This window comes from Leopardus geoffroyi, chromosome X (assembly GCF_018350155.1).
Source record: "Leopardus geoffroyi isolate Oge1 chromosome X, O.geoffroyi_Oge1_pat1.0, whole genome shotgun sequence".
Classification (NCBI taxonomy): Eukaryota; Metazoa; Chordata; class Mammalia; order Carnivora; family Felidae; genus Leopardus; species Leopardus geoffroyi.
In genome coordinates this window covers 32,517,968-32,531,849 of record NC_059343.1, presented here as the reverse complement: position 1 = coordinate 32,531,849, position 13,882 = coordinate 32,517,968, and the positions used below count along the sequence as shown (strand labels likewise).

At 43.5% G+C, this 13,882-nt stretch overlaps 2 protein-coding genes across 2 annotated transcripts in view; one reads left to right on the top strand and one right to left on the bottom strand.

The window, feature by feature from the left end:
• Positions 1-13,882, bottom strand: part of PRRG1 (proline rich and Gla domain 1) — a 309,337-nt gene that overhangs the window by 238,780 nt on the left and 56,675 nt on the right. The window lies entirely within an intron of this gene.
• On the top strand, positions 5,865-6,777 carry LOC123593992 (ferritin heavy chain-like). Its single transcript, XM_045470530.1, has one exon. The coding sequence runs from the start codon at positions 6,059-6,061 to the stop codon at positions 6,605-6,607; it is 549 nt and encodes a 182-aa protein (XP_045326486.1). The 5' UTR covers positions 5,865-6,058; the 3' UTR covers positions 6,608-6,777.

The window sequence follows — 13,882 nt, the reverse complement described above, 5'->3', positions numbered from 1 at the left end:
ATAAATTATAAATAGAACTACTCATATAAATACTACTATGAACTACTAAGTACAATATGAACTACTAGTAATAAAAATAGAATTAGATCCAGTATTTCACTTCTGGGTAAATATCCGAAGAACCTGAAATCACTATCTCAGAAATATATCTGCACCTTCATGTACTGAAGCATTATTTATAATAGACAAGGCATGGAAATGACCTTAGTATCCATCAATGGATGAATAAAGAAATTGTAATATATATACAATGGAATATTATTTAGCCATAAAAAAGGGAAAACCTGCCAATTGTTGCAGCATGGATGGACTTTGAGGGCATTATGCTGAGATAAGCCAAACAGTGACAAATACTTTATGATTTCACTTATAAGTGGAATCCAAAAAACCCAAACCCACAGAGAACATATTGGTGGTTGCCAGAGATGGGGGGTGGTGATGGGGAGCAGGGGAAATGGGTAAAGGTGGTCGAAAGATAAAAATGTCCAGTTGTAAGATAAATATGTTTAGGGGTTGTAATGTACAGCATTGTGCCTACAGTTAACAATACGTAATTGTATATTTCAAAGTTGTTAAAAGAGTAAATCTTAACAGTTCTTATCATAAGACAAAAAAATTGTAACTGTTTGAAGTAATTAGTGTTAACAAACTTATTGTGGCAATCATTTGGCTATATATATGTATATATGTATATATATATATATATATATATATATATATATATATATATATAATCATTATGTTGTACATCTTGGACTAATGCCTATATGTCTCAGTAAAACTGAAAAAACACCTTGCCTTAAAAAATTTTGAATTGGTAGATTGGGTGAGTCTCACCCCTGGGAGGGCAATCAGCTGAAGGCCGGAAAAGATCAAAAAAGCTGACCCTCCCTAGAGTAAGAGGGAAATCCTCCTCCCTGACTTCCTTCAATCCGGGACATCAGTATTTTCTAGCCTTCAAACTTAAACTGAAAATCAGTTCCTCATGGTTCTTAATGCTGCTGGCCTTTGGACTCACACCACCATCTCTACTGAGTCTCCAGTTTGCTGACTGTAGCTCCTGGGATTTGTCAACCTCTATAATTGCATGTACCAATTTCTCCCCCATCCCAAATAATTAATTAATGTAGTTAGTTTTAATTTAAATTCCAGTTAGTTAACATACAGTGTAATGTTATTTTCAGGTGCACAAGTTTGTGATTCAACACTTCCATACAAGCCAAGTTCTTATAATTAGGTGTATATGTGTGTGTGTATATATATATATTATATATATATACATACACACATTCATATATACATGTATTCTGTTTTTCTGGAGAACCCTAACACAGATACTGACTAGAAACATTTCATTTATGGTCCTATAATCATATTTTTTAAAAACATGATCTGCTCTAGGGGCACTTGGGTAGCTCAGTCGGTTAAGTGTCCAATTTCAGCTCAGGTCATGATCTTGCAGTTTGTGGCTTCAAGCCCCACGTCAGGCTCTGTGCTGACAGCTCAGAGCCTAGAGTCCGCTTTGGGTTCTGCATCTCCCTCTCTGCCCCTCCCCTGCTCATGCTCTTTCTCTTTCTCTCTCTCTCTCTCTAAAATAAATAAATATTTAAAAAAATTAAAAAAAACATAATCTGCTCTAAAGTTTTTCCATTCTATGTTTGTATTTAATTTTATATTCCTACTAAAGAAAAAAATGGATGGAATGTTTTTGTTTATACATATACATATTTTCTTTGTGGAAATTTGAGGTCCTAGTCCATGCTTATTTGTTGATTTGCTCTTAGAAGAGTTGATTTTTATGTCTTATGTTTCTCTTAGTTATATATTTTACTGTTACTTACTTCCCTAGGAGGTAATGATGAGGGATGAAATATCTGAGATACACTCTTAGCACCCCTTAGTACATGGTACACATAAAACTATTCAATGACATTATTATTTTAAATATTTACAGAGTCAAATTGTAGGGTTAATTTCATTATTAAATATTGGGAATATAATAAGGAAATATTCCACAAAATCAAGACCTCTTTAAATAGATTCTTACAGTGAAGTCTACAACGGAATCACACAAGGAAATTTTGCAAGTCTACAATTCTATGAAGACAAAGCACTTGTGTTAAGCAAATATAGAATAAAATTTTATATCATTGAGAACTGATCATGTAGTTCTTTTCCAGTTCTAGTGTGTGATTTTCTCATTAAAATCAACTTATTGTATGGCCAACTAATCTTTGGCAAAGCAGGAAAGAATATCCAATGGAATAAAGACAGTCTCTTCAGCAAGTGGTGCTGGAAAAACTGGATAGCAACATGCAGAAAAAATGAACCTGGACTACATTCTTACACCATACGCAAAAATTAACTCAAAATGGATGAAAGACCTAATTTGAAGACAGGAAGCCATCAAAATCCTCTATGAGAAAGCAGGCAAAAACCTCTTTGATCTTGGCCACAGCAACTTCTTACTCAACATGTCTCCGGAGGCAAGGGAAACAAAAGCCAAAATGAACTATTGGGACCTCATCAAAATAAAAAGCTTCTGCACAGTGAAGGAAACAATGACCAAAACTAAAAGGCAATGGACAGAATGGGAGAAGATATTTGCAAATGACATATCAGATAAAAGGTTAGTATCCAAAATTTATAAAGAACTTACCAAACTCAACACCCAAAAAACAAATAATCCAGTGAAGAAATAGGCAGAAGACATGAATAGACACTTCTCCAACGAAGACATCCAGATGGCCAACTGACATATGAAAAAATGCTCAACATCACTCATCATCAGGGAAATACAAATCAAAACCACAATGAGATACCACCTCACACCTGTCAGAATGGCTAACATTAACAACTCAGGCAACAACAGACATGGGTGAGGATGTGTAGAGAGAGGATCTCTTTTGCATTGTTGGTGGGAATGCAAGCTGGTGCAGCCACTCTGGAAAACAGTAGGGAGGTTCCTCAAAACACTAAAAACAGAACTACCCTATGACCCAGCAATTGCACTACTAGGTATTTATCCAAGGGATATAGGTATGCTGTTTTGAAGGGGCACATGCACCCCCATGTTTATAGCAGCACTATCAACAAGAGCCAAAGTATGGAAAGAGCCCAAATGTCCATAGATGGATGAATGGATAAAGATGTGGTATACACACACACACACACACACACACACACACACACACAATGGAGTATTGCTTGGCAATCAAAAAGAATGAAATCTTGCCACTTGCAACTATGTGGATAGAACTAGAGAATATTATGCTAAGTGAAATTAGTCAGAAAGACAAAAGTCATAGGACTTCACTCATATGAGGACTTTAAGATACAGAACAGATGAACACAAGAGAAAGGAAGCAAAACTAATATAAAAACAGGGAGGGGGACAAAACATAAGAGACTCTTAAATATGGAGAACAAACAGAGGGTTACTGGAGGGGTTGTGGGAGGGGGGATGGGCTAAATGGGTAAGAGGCATTAAAGAATCTACTCCTGAAATCATTGTTACACTATATGCTAACTTGGATGTAAATGAAAAAAAAATTAAATTAAAAAAATCAATTTATCAAGTAGACGGCGTTATTATTCCATTTCTTTACAGAATCAACAATTACCTTCTAGAGAGGTTTATACTGGGACATTTGATACTTGATTCTTTGCTGTCTTCATAAAAACTGATTATAAAATAGCATAAACTTCCAAAGAGGAATAAAAAGACCCCCCCCCCAAGGTGCATCAGTTAGAGCCATTGAATTAATCCTTTCCATGAAAATAGGCATTTTATACTAATTTTATTTGAGAGCAATTATAATAATGTGTCACTATCTTGTGTCTGGAGAATGGAGGCCATGTTTGATTCTTCTCTATATCTCCAGAATCAAACAGTGTCTGATATATATTTGGAGTACATAAATGGTTGTTCAATTAATGCACAAATTAGGTATAGATACCTACATTGATCTTATATTTTCCACTATAATATCCATGAATTCTAAGAATATATTGTTTTTTTAAATTTCCATACAAATGTGTAATATCTTGTATGTATGCACTTGCAACAATAAGGGGGGAAATATGGCAGTTTTGTGTTTGTTTGGTCTGCTTCTCCCCTAGGCTGCAAACCCCCCTGGAACAGACACTTCTGTCTTTGTTACTAATGTATGCCCAAGTCACAAATCAGTGCCTGGGCTATATTAGGTAATCAGTATATATTTGTTGAATGAATGAATAAGAGGCAATTTGAAATCAGTGGTATTCCTTACCACTGTGGCTCATTCTGTAGAACATACCTGAGAGGTTAAAAATAAATAAATAAAAGGCTTGCTGAGTGGCAATGAAAGTACAGATGAAGTTGGAGAGGAGGAACACAACCGCATGGTTAGTAGTGCTTTCTTTAAGAATACACCTAGGTGAAGAAAAAAAAAGCACCCAGGTGGGGTGTCTGGGTGGCTCAGTTGGCTAAGTGGTGGACTCCTGATATCAGCTCAGGTCATGATCTCACCATTGGTGAGGATGAGCCCCACATCTAGCTCTTCACTGGCAGTGTGGAGTCTGCTTGGGATTCTCTCTCTGCCCTTCTGTTCGCTCTCTCTCTCTCAAAATGAATAAATCAACATTAAAAAATACTTATGAATGCACCTAAACCTTTTGTTTCCTGTGAGAGAAAAGAGAAATCTGAATTTACCCAGGAGGAAGGGAATTAGCAAGCCAGGTAAGAGGGAGTAAGCAAATCCAGGATGTCAGTGAAGAGATCACTGACACTGTCCATATTGGGATCCAGACAGGGCAGAAGGAATGTGTTTTTAGGACTAAGCTGAAAAGTTTATGAAATGGGACAGAATAAAGGGAATGAGGAACAAGTGCAAAAACAGTGGAAGATCAAGAGGTAGAAAGACTCGCTGAGATTTTGGAGGTGCTGTTCTGCTGGCAGAAAAATCTGAACCTGACCACAAATAGGAGAGAAGTGAAGTCACTGAAACTAGTAAGGTCTAGGAACTGAGTGAGGAGGCTATCAGAAGTGTCAACATCATGGATGTTGAGCCACAGAGGATAGCTGCCATCCAAATAAAGCCTTATGATACTAAATATACCAATGATACCACAAAAGCACCGTATTTAGTGCACAATCACATCAGGACAGTATTCATGTAAATTGTTCAAAGAAACCATGCATGTGATTAACTCAAAACCGTTGCACTTACATTCGTGAGTAACATTTTAAAATATTAAAATGCTCAGCACAGTGTCTCCCAGTTCTCCCTGTGTCACTCAGGCTCCTTAAAACCTAGAACAGCGCTCGAGCTCCACCGCGCCCCAGCCCCGCCCCCTAGCCCCTCCACAGTCCCGGGCCCCTTTCCCTCGGACCACAAAAATCCTTTAACGGATCCTCACCCCTCTCCCAACTCCTGGGTAATGGACAGACCTTCCAGTTCCAGCCCAGAGCTCCAGAGCTGCTAGGCCAGGAGTGATGAAACTATGAAATTAGATTGTGGTGATGGTTGCCTAACACCATGAATATACTATAAACCATGTAGATACTTTCAAAAGGTGAATTTTATAGCATATGAATTGTATCTCAAGAGTTATTTTATGAATGTTTGAAAAAAACAGGTAAAAAATAAAAAATCCTGTGGTTTTTTTCTCATGAAATATATTCACATATCACAGCAATATATTAAACTATATTAAATATATATTTAAAAAAGAGATAGTTTTAAAAATGGCTTCAAGACAGCGTGGAGCCGCTCTGGGCCTCGTGCCTCACGCAGGCACAGATGGCACGTTGAACACGGCGCCCCGCCCACCACCCCCTCCCTCGCCTTCGTGACCACGCCCCTTCACGTAACGGATTCGCGTAACGGATTCGCGTAACGGATTCAAACCCCCACCTCCGGAGTAACGGACCTCATTCCAGCCGCATCTCGGAGACTGCCGCCGGGCCTGCCTGGTCGGCTACTCTGAAAAAGCGCCGGAGACCCGCCGCCACCGCCTTCGGCCTTGCCGCCCTCGTTTCTGAGCCGCCTTCGCCTTGGTGCCAGCGCCGCCAGCCATGGCCACCGCGCCGTCCTCTCAAGTGCGCCAGAACTACCACCCCGAATGCGAGGCCGCCATCAACGACCAGATCAACCTGGAGCTCTACGCCTCCTACATGTACCTGTCCATGGCTTTCTATTTCGACCGCGCTGACGTGGCCCTGGAGAATTTCTCCAAGTTCTTCCTGCGCCAGTCCCACAAGGAGACCCAGCATGCCGAGAAGCTGATGCAGCTGCAGAACCAGCGTGGGGGCCGCATCCGCCTCCGCTACATCATGAAGCCTGACCGCGACAACTGGGAGAACGGCCTCAACGCCATGGAGTGCGCCTTTCACCTGGAGAAGAGCGTGAACCAGAGCCTGCTCGACCTGCACCATCTGGCCACCGTCAAGAACGACGCCCACCTGTGCAGCTTCCTGGAGACCAACTACCTGCATGAGCAAGTCAAGGTCATCAAAGAGCTGGGGGGCTACATCACCAGCCTGCGCAAGATGGGGGCCCTGGAAGATGGCTTGGCAGAGTACCTCTTTGACAAGCTCACCCTGGGCAACAGCGACAAGCACTGAGTTGGGACTGCCTTCCCATAGCCACAGGGTGCATGGTGACTTCCCCTGGTCACCATGCCGAGCATGCATTTTGCAGTATTGCACTTGCAAAACGTTCCAGTTTTTTTCTTCCAGTTTTGCCATAAATAAATAAAGTTATTTGGTTTCAATAAAGTTATTTGGTTCCTAAATAAATAAAGGTCCTCTGGGTGATTTGTGTGTGGAAATCTCTCACCTTTCCAAGAGTCTCTCCACCCACCCATGCCCTATCCACACACAGCTCAGGATCTCCCAAGGTGGAGGGAGAAGGTGGGAGGTGGATGGGACCCTGGAAAACACAAAAATCAATCTTCTCCTTATAAATGCTGAAGGTATATGGGGGTGGGGTGGAGTGGGGTGGGATGGGTGGAGCCCTGGTGAATATGGGAGCCTGTGCCATGATAAAAGTATAAAAACATGACCTGACAGTCACAGTTGGGGTTGCCTCTGGAGAAAGCAGAGGGAATGGGATTGGGGAGGATTAAAATAAAGGGTTGTTAAATTTTACTAGAAAATCTTTAGTTTACTAATATAAGCAAATATTAATGTTTATTAACATTAAAAAAAATTTTTTTTACACTTATTTTTTGAGAGACATAGAGCACAAATTGGGGAGGGGCAGAGAGAGGAGACACAGAATCCTAAGCAGGCTCCAGGCTCTGAGCTGTCAGCACAGAGCCTGACACAGGTCTGGAACTCACAAACCGTGAGGTCATGACCTGAGTCGAAATCAGACGCTTAACCAACTCAGCCACCCAGGCACCACTAGTATTTGTTAACAGTAACTGGGGAGCAAGGTGGAGACCCCAGAAGCCAGCGTGGCAGAGTATCTCTTCAATAACCTACCCAGGGCAACGGTGATAAACTGAGCCTTAGACTGGCTTTCCCATAGATAGGGGAGTGAGTTTGTAGGTCACCAAACTGGACATGCTTATTGCCCTTACAAAACATCCAAATATATTTTTTTCCTTCAATTGTACCCTTCCATTAAAGTAACATGGTACCCCCCCCCCCAAAAAAAAAATCAAAATTACCTTATTAGAAGGGCTGAAGAATGCCTGGACAAGACTGAAGCTCAAATTTGTGATATTGAATATGAAGTAGAATAAACCCCCTTGAAAGTTAAGCCAGTGGATCTGGCTGCTTTGAAGAACGTGGGGGAGAGTTGAAGCTGGGAGGCCAGTCAGGAGATATTACAGCCAGGCCAATGAAAGACACTGGTATCTGAACTGGAGCAGAGGCTCATGAAATGGAGACCAATTCTAGTTGGATTTGGATACATCAATAGGATCTGCTCATGGATCAAAGGTGAAGAATGAGAAATGAGGAAAATAACATAGATTCTGATATTTGGACTTGAACACCTGGGTAGACAGTAGTGCTATTTATTAATTTGGGGACTTTTGCTGGAAGCATATCTGACATGGAAAGGTGGGAAAGCATATCATGTAAAATGTGAGATGCCCATTTTTTTTTAGAATATAATTTATTGTCAAATGGTTTCCATACAACACCCAGTGCTCATCCCAAAAACTGCCCCCCTCAATGCCCATCACCCACTTTCCCCTATCCCCCACCCCCATCTACCCTTAGTTTGTTCTCAGTCCTTAAAAGTCTCTTATGTTTGCCTCCCTCCCTCTCTATAACTTTTTTTTCCCTTCCCCTCTCCCATGGTCTTCTGTTAAGTTTCTCAAGATCCACATATGAGTGAAAACATATGGTATCTCTCTTTCTCTGCCTGACTTATTTCACTTAGCATAATACCCTCCAGTTCCATCCATGTTGCTGCAAATGGCAGGATTTCATTCTTTCTCATTGCCAAGTAGTATTCCATTGTATATATAAACCACATCTTCTTTATCCATCCATCAGTTGATGGATATTTAGGCTCTTTCCATAATTTGGCTATTGTTGAAAGTGCTGCTATAAACATGGGGGTACATGTGCCCCTATGCATCAGCACTCGTATGTCCTTTGGGCAGATTCCTACTTTTTTTTCTTCTTTTTTAAATATAATTCACTGAGATGCCTATTAGATATCCAAACAGAACTGTTATGCAGGTAGCTGGGAAAAAATAAACCTGAGCTCAGATGTGAAGTCAAGCTTAGAAATATGCACATGGAGGGCGCCTGGGTGGCTCAGTCGGTTAAGCGTCCGACTTCGGCTCAGGTCATGATCTTGCAGTCCGTGAGTTCGAGCCCCACATCGGGCTCTGTGCTGACAGCTCAGAGCCTGGAGCCTGTTTCGGATTCTGTGTCTCCGGCTCTCTCTGACCCTCCCCCATTCATGCTCTGTCTCTGTCTCAAAAATAAATAAACGTTAAAAAAAATTAAAAAAAAATATACACATGGGAAGCACTATGACTGGGTAAATTCACCAGAAATAATGTACCATAGAGACTGTAGAGACAGTATGGTACAGCCAGCCCCAAGCCCAGGGGATCTAACATTTAGAGAAGGATTTGAGGTGTTTGAACACCCAGACAGCTGCTGTCCCCACCTTGACCATTATCTTATTCCAAACTGTGGGGTCTAAGCTTAGGAATCCCCTGGGCTTACACCAATGGGTTAACAAGGCACAAAGAAATACAAAGTCAACAAAATGCTCACACCCGAGTTTGGGTAAACCAGATTGGCACTCCAATAAGGGGTGCAAAGACACCCTGAGAATAGGGAGGTGTTGCATCCACACGTCTCCTGAAACAGAATGCTACAGGCACCAGTGACAGTCACAACAAAGTTTATTGCAATGAGAGGCAAGGCAAACTGATCGATCGGACCGACACTCTTGACCAGAGTGCAGTCTCGAACAGCCGGGGTACAGAGTTTTTATAGCCGACCACATCATCTTATTATCACCTGGGAACAGAACAAAGGAATAGTTCCCAGGTGGAAACAGTTCAAACAGGCCCTTGCCCCAATCCAATCAAGCGCTAATCCATCCCTTGATTGATAGGATAAGGCTTTTATCTCTTAACCTATAGTGTTAAAACAAAGCTGTTATTTCTTAAGGCTACAGGTTAGCCCTACCCTTACATTTCCCCCTTTTCTTGTCCGTGAATCAATCCCTTCGTTCATCTTTAGGAACTAAGGGGACATAGTTGGACCTAATCATCATAATTTTTATTTCACAAACTCGCCTCTTGACCCAAACTAAGTCTCCTAGTTGAAAGGGGTGGGGAAGAACAGGAAGATGGGTGAAGGCTTCTTTCAAGGCCTTAGTTATTTCCTTTTGTACAAGATGCAGGGCCATGAATGAAGCCAACAAGTGGTCCTGTTCTAGCTGTTCCTTTATGTCGTTCTCCTAGCCTTGGCAAGATAGGTGGAGGTCTGCCAAATAAAATTTCGTAAGGGGACAATCCCTTGATAAATAGAGTACAACAAGCTTGCAAAAGGGCAAAAGGCAGAACATCAACCCAATTTTCGCCAGTCTCAAGGGACAATTTGGTTAAGGTCTCCTTTAGCGTCTGATTCATCCTTTCTACTTGACCCGAGCTCTGGGGTCTATATGCGCAATGTAATTTCCAATCTATTCCCAATGCTCTGGCTAGACCCTGCGATACCTGTGCTGTGAAGGCCGGGCCATTTTCCAATCCTATGCTCTGAGGCAGCCCGAATCCAGGAATTAGTTCATTTAATAATTTTTTAACTGTCACCGGAGCTGTTTTTGATTTAGTGGGGAATGCCTCAACCCATCCAGAGAAGGTGTCCACAAAAACGAGCAGATATTTGTATCTGTATTTCCCTGGCTTAATTTCAGTAAAATCTACTTCTCAAAACCCACCTGGTTCAGTTCCTCTGTGTCTTTTAGCTTCTGAAAACTTATTTGCACCCTGATTTACTTGGGCGCAACTTACACATCTTTCAACCATCTCCTCAATCTCTTTTCCCAGCCCTTGTGCCCTGAACTTTTCCCACACCAATTTCGCCATCTTTGTTTTTCCCAGATGAGTCCCTTGGTGGAGCAGATGCACCATGCGTCGCCCAAGTGCCGTGGGTAAGAGTATCTTTCCTTCAGGATCCTGAAACCACTTTCGTCCTGGTATCATACTTCCTCCTTTTCTTGAAATCCACTCCAAGTCTTTAGGAGTGCAATTGGGCTCCGGTGGAAGCAGGGTATCCATCAAGATCGGTAGTGCCAAAGCACTTTTACTTTCAGTTAGGGCAGCTTCCCGGGCTGCCGTGTCAGCCAGGTGGTTTCCGACTGCCTCTAGGGAGTTGCCTTTTTGATGTCCCGGGCAGTGAATGATCCCGAGACTTGCAGGTTCCCAGATGGCTGTTAGAAGGTCTAGAATTTTGGCTTTATTTTTGATGTCCTTGTCCTCCGCCGTGAGGAGGCCACGCTCTTGATAGATGGACCCGTGCACATGTGCAGTTGCAAAGGCATAGTGGCTGTCCGTATAAATATTAACTGACTTGTTTTTACTGAGTTTGAGGGCTGTAGTTAGTGCGATGTGCTCTGCGTGCTGGGCTGAGGTTCCTGGGGGAAGGGTCATGTTGCCATAGAACCTCGCAGTCTGTCGTAACGGCAGCACCGGCATACCTTTGCCCTTGAAACAAAAACTACTGCCATCTGAAAACATGTTGATATCAGGATCCTGTAGGGGAATGTCCGTGAGATTGGAGTGGAGGGACGAAACTGTCGCTAAGGTCTCTGGGCAAGAATGTAGAGGGGGACCTAGTCCTTCGGGCAGCAAAGTAGCTGGGTTTAAGGCTGCTGGGGGGCACAAAAACGTATCTGGGGCTGGTGGAGCAGCAATGCCTGATACTGAGTAATCTGAGCATTTGATAGCCACCGTTCTGGGGGAGCCCGCAGAAAGGCCTCCACTTCATGGGGCCCTGTAACAGACAACGTCTGTCCCAGGGTTAGTTTATCTGCGTCTTTGACTAGTAGCGTGGTGGCAGCAATCTGCCGAATGCATATGGGCCACCCAGAAGCAACTGGGTCTAGCCTTTTGGATAAATAGGCCACTGATCAGTGCCAAGGTCCCAGGCGCTGAGTCAGAACTCCCTTGACTACCCCCCTTTCTCGGCTACAAACAGAATGGCTTAGTGGGATCTGGCAGGGCCATGGCCGGTGGGGTCATGAGAGCCTCTCGTAAAGCTTGGAAGGCTTTAGTTTGAGTCTCCCCCCATGTGAAGGACTCCGGAGACCCCTTGAAGAGTGGCATACAAAGGGGCTGCCAGTTCAGCAAAGCCAGGTATCCATAGTCTGCAGTAGCCTGCTGCCCCCAGGAACTCGCGAACTTGTTTGAGTTTTAGGCTGAAGAATATCGAGTCTTTGTTCACTGAGATAGCGTTTACCTTTTTTAATGCTGTAACCTAAATAAATGACAGCAGCAGTGCGACAGATCTGTGTTTTTTGGCTGATACTCGGTATCCCAGTTTTTGCAGAAGACTCAGGAGTTCCTTGGTGGCACTCAGGCATTCTGAATAAGAAGGAGCTGCCAGCAAGATATCATCAACATACTCCAACAGAGATACCTGCGGTTTGGAGATTCGAAATGGTTCTAAATCCTGGTGCAGGGCTTCATTAAGAAGAGTAGGGGAGTTTTTGAATCCCTGGGGGAGTCGCCTCCAGGTGAGCTGTCCAGCTTTTCTCTCTTCAGGATCGGTCCATTCAAATGCAAACAGTGGCTGTCTCTGTGGGGCCAGCGGGATGGCAAAGAAGGCATCTTTTAAGTCCAGAACTGTATAATACACCTGAGAAGGGGGAAGCAGACTAAGGAGAGTATACGGGTTGGGTACAGTGGGATGAATATCCATTACTCTGGCATTTACTGCTCTCAGGTCTTGAACTGGCTGAAAATCAGATGAGTTAGACTTTCGGACAGGGAGAAGTGGAGTATTCCATGGTGACTTGCATGGGGTCAGAACGCCTGAGTCGTGCAAATGCTTGATGTCAACAGCGATTCCCCGCCTAGCCTCCCAGGACATAGGGTATTGTTTCAGTCTTACCGGAAGTGCGGACGACTTAAGTTCCACAATTATCGGGGCTTGATGAATCGCTATTCCAGGTAGATTGGTCTCGGCCCATACCTGGGGAAAGTCTGCCTGGAGACTTTTAAGGAGGGGATCGACTGTGTGAACATTTTCATTGGGCACCAGGGTAAGTAGGCCCTCTTCCCCAAGTGGCACAGTCACCATTACTATTGTTGGGCCATCCTGGCCGACTTTAACATGCATACCCCCTTCAGTCAATCTCAAAGAAGCAGTTAGTTTATGTAATAGGTCTCTACCCAGTAATCCAGGGTAGGGGCATTCAGGCATGATTAGGAAAGAATGTGTAGCGGTTTCACGGCCTAAATCTACTTGTCGTCATTCAGTGCTCCATTTACAAGTTTGGGACCCAGTCGCTCCTTGCACCAGGGTTGCTCCTCGCCTGGTGGGGCCAGGATCTTGTTTTAGAACTAAAAAGGTTGCCCCAGTGTCCACCAAGAAAGTCTTAGGCTGGCCCCCTATATTAACAGTAACCAATGGCTCAGAAGGGGCCACGGAGCCACAGCCCCGTCAGTCGGAATCAACTTTCATTATAGACACCTGGGGTGGATGAGTTTTACGCTGGGCTAAGTTGGGGCAATCCTTTTTCTAGTGTCCCTCTTGCTTGCAATTTTTTCCTAGTGGCACTCTAACCTTTTGTCTTTTTTCTTTTTCCCAGACTAGAATTCTTTGGGCGTTTGGGGTCCCCATCCCTCGCGGGCATCCAGGACGGCCGCTACCACCTGAGTCAATTTTTTTGTCTGTCCCTCTTCCTGTGAATCCCTATTGTTAAAAACTTTTTGGACTATTTCAACTAACTCAGATAAATTTTTCTCTTCGAACTCATCTAATCTTTGCAATTTCTTCCGAATGTCTGGGGCTGCCTGTGAGACAAAGGCCAGGTTTAATGCCCCTCTATTTTCAGGTGCCTCAGGGTCAATAGGGGTAAAGGTACGGTATGCTTCCATGAGCCTTTCTAAGAAGGCTGAGGTGCTCTCCTCGGTCCCCTGAACTACCTCAGTTACCTTAGATATGTTTGTGGGCCGGTGGGTAGCCACTCGGAGACCTCCCAGTAGAGTCTGGCAAAATAGGGTCAATGATCGCCTACCGTGAGGAGTGTTTGGATCCCAATCTTCAGGGTGCAAGGAAGGAAAGACTTCCATGAGTAAGGTGGGATCCTTGGTGGGATGCCTGTTTGGCCCCATCACCAATTTTTGGGCCTCGCGACGGATCTCATCCCATTCCTCGGTAGTGAAGAGAACCTGCAAGAGCTGCTGG

Bases quoted from the DNA above. Each gene is read 5' to 3' on its own strand.
- LOC123593992 (XM_045470530.1), top strand. From the start codon at position 6,059: ATGGCCACCGCGCCGTCCTCTCAAGTGCGCCAGAACTACCACCCCGAA.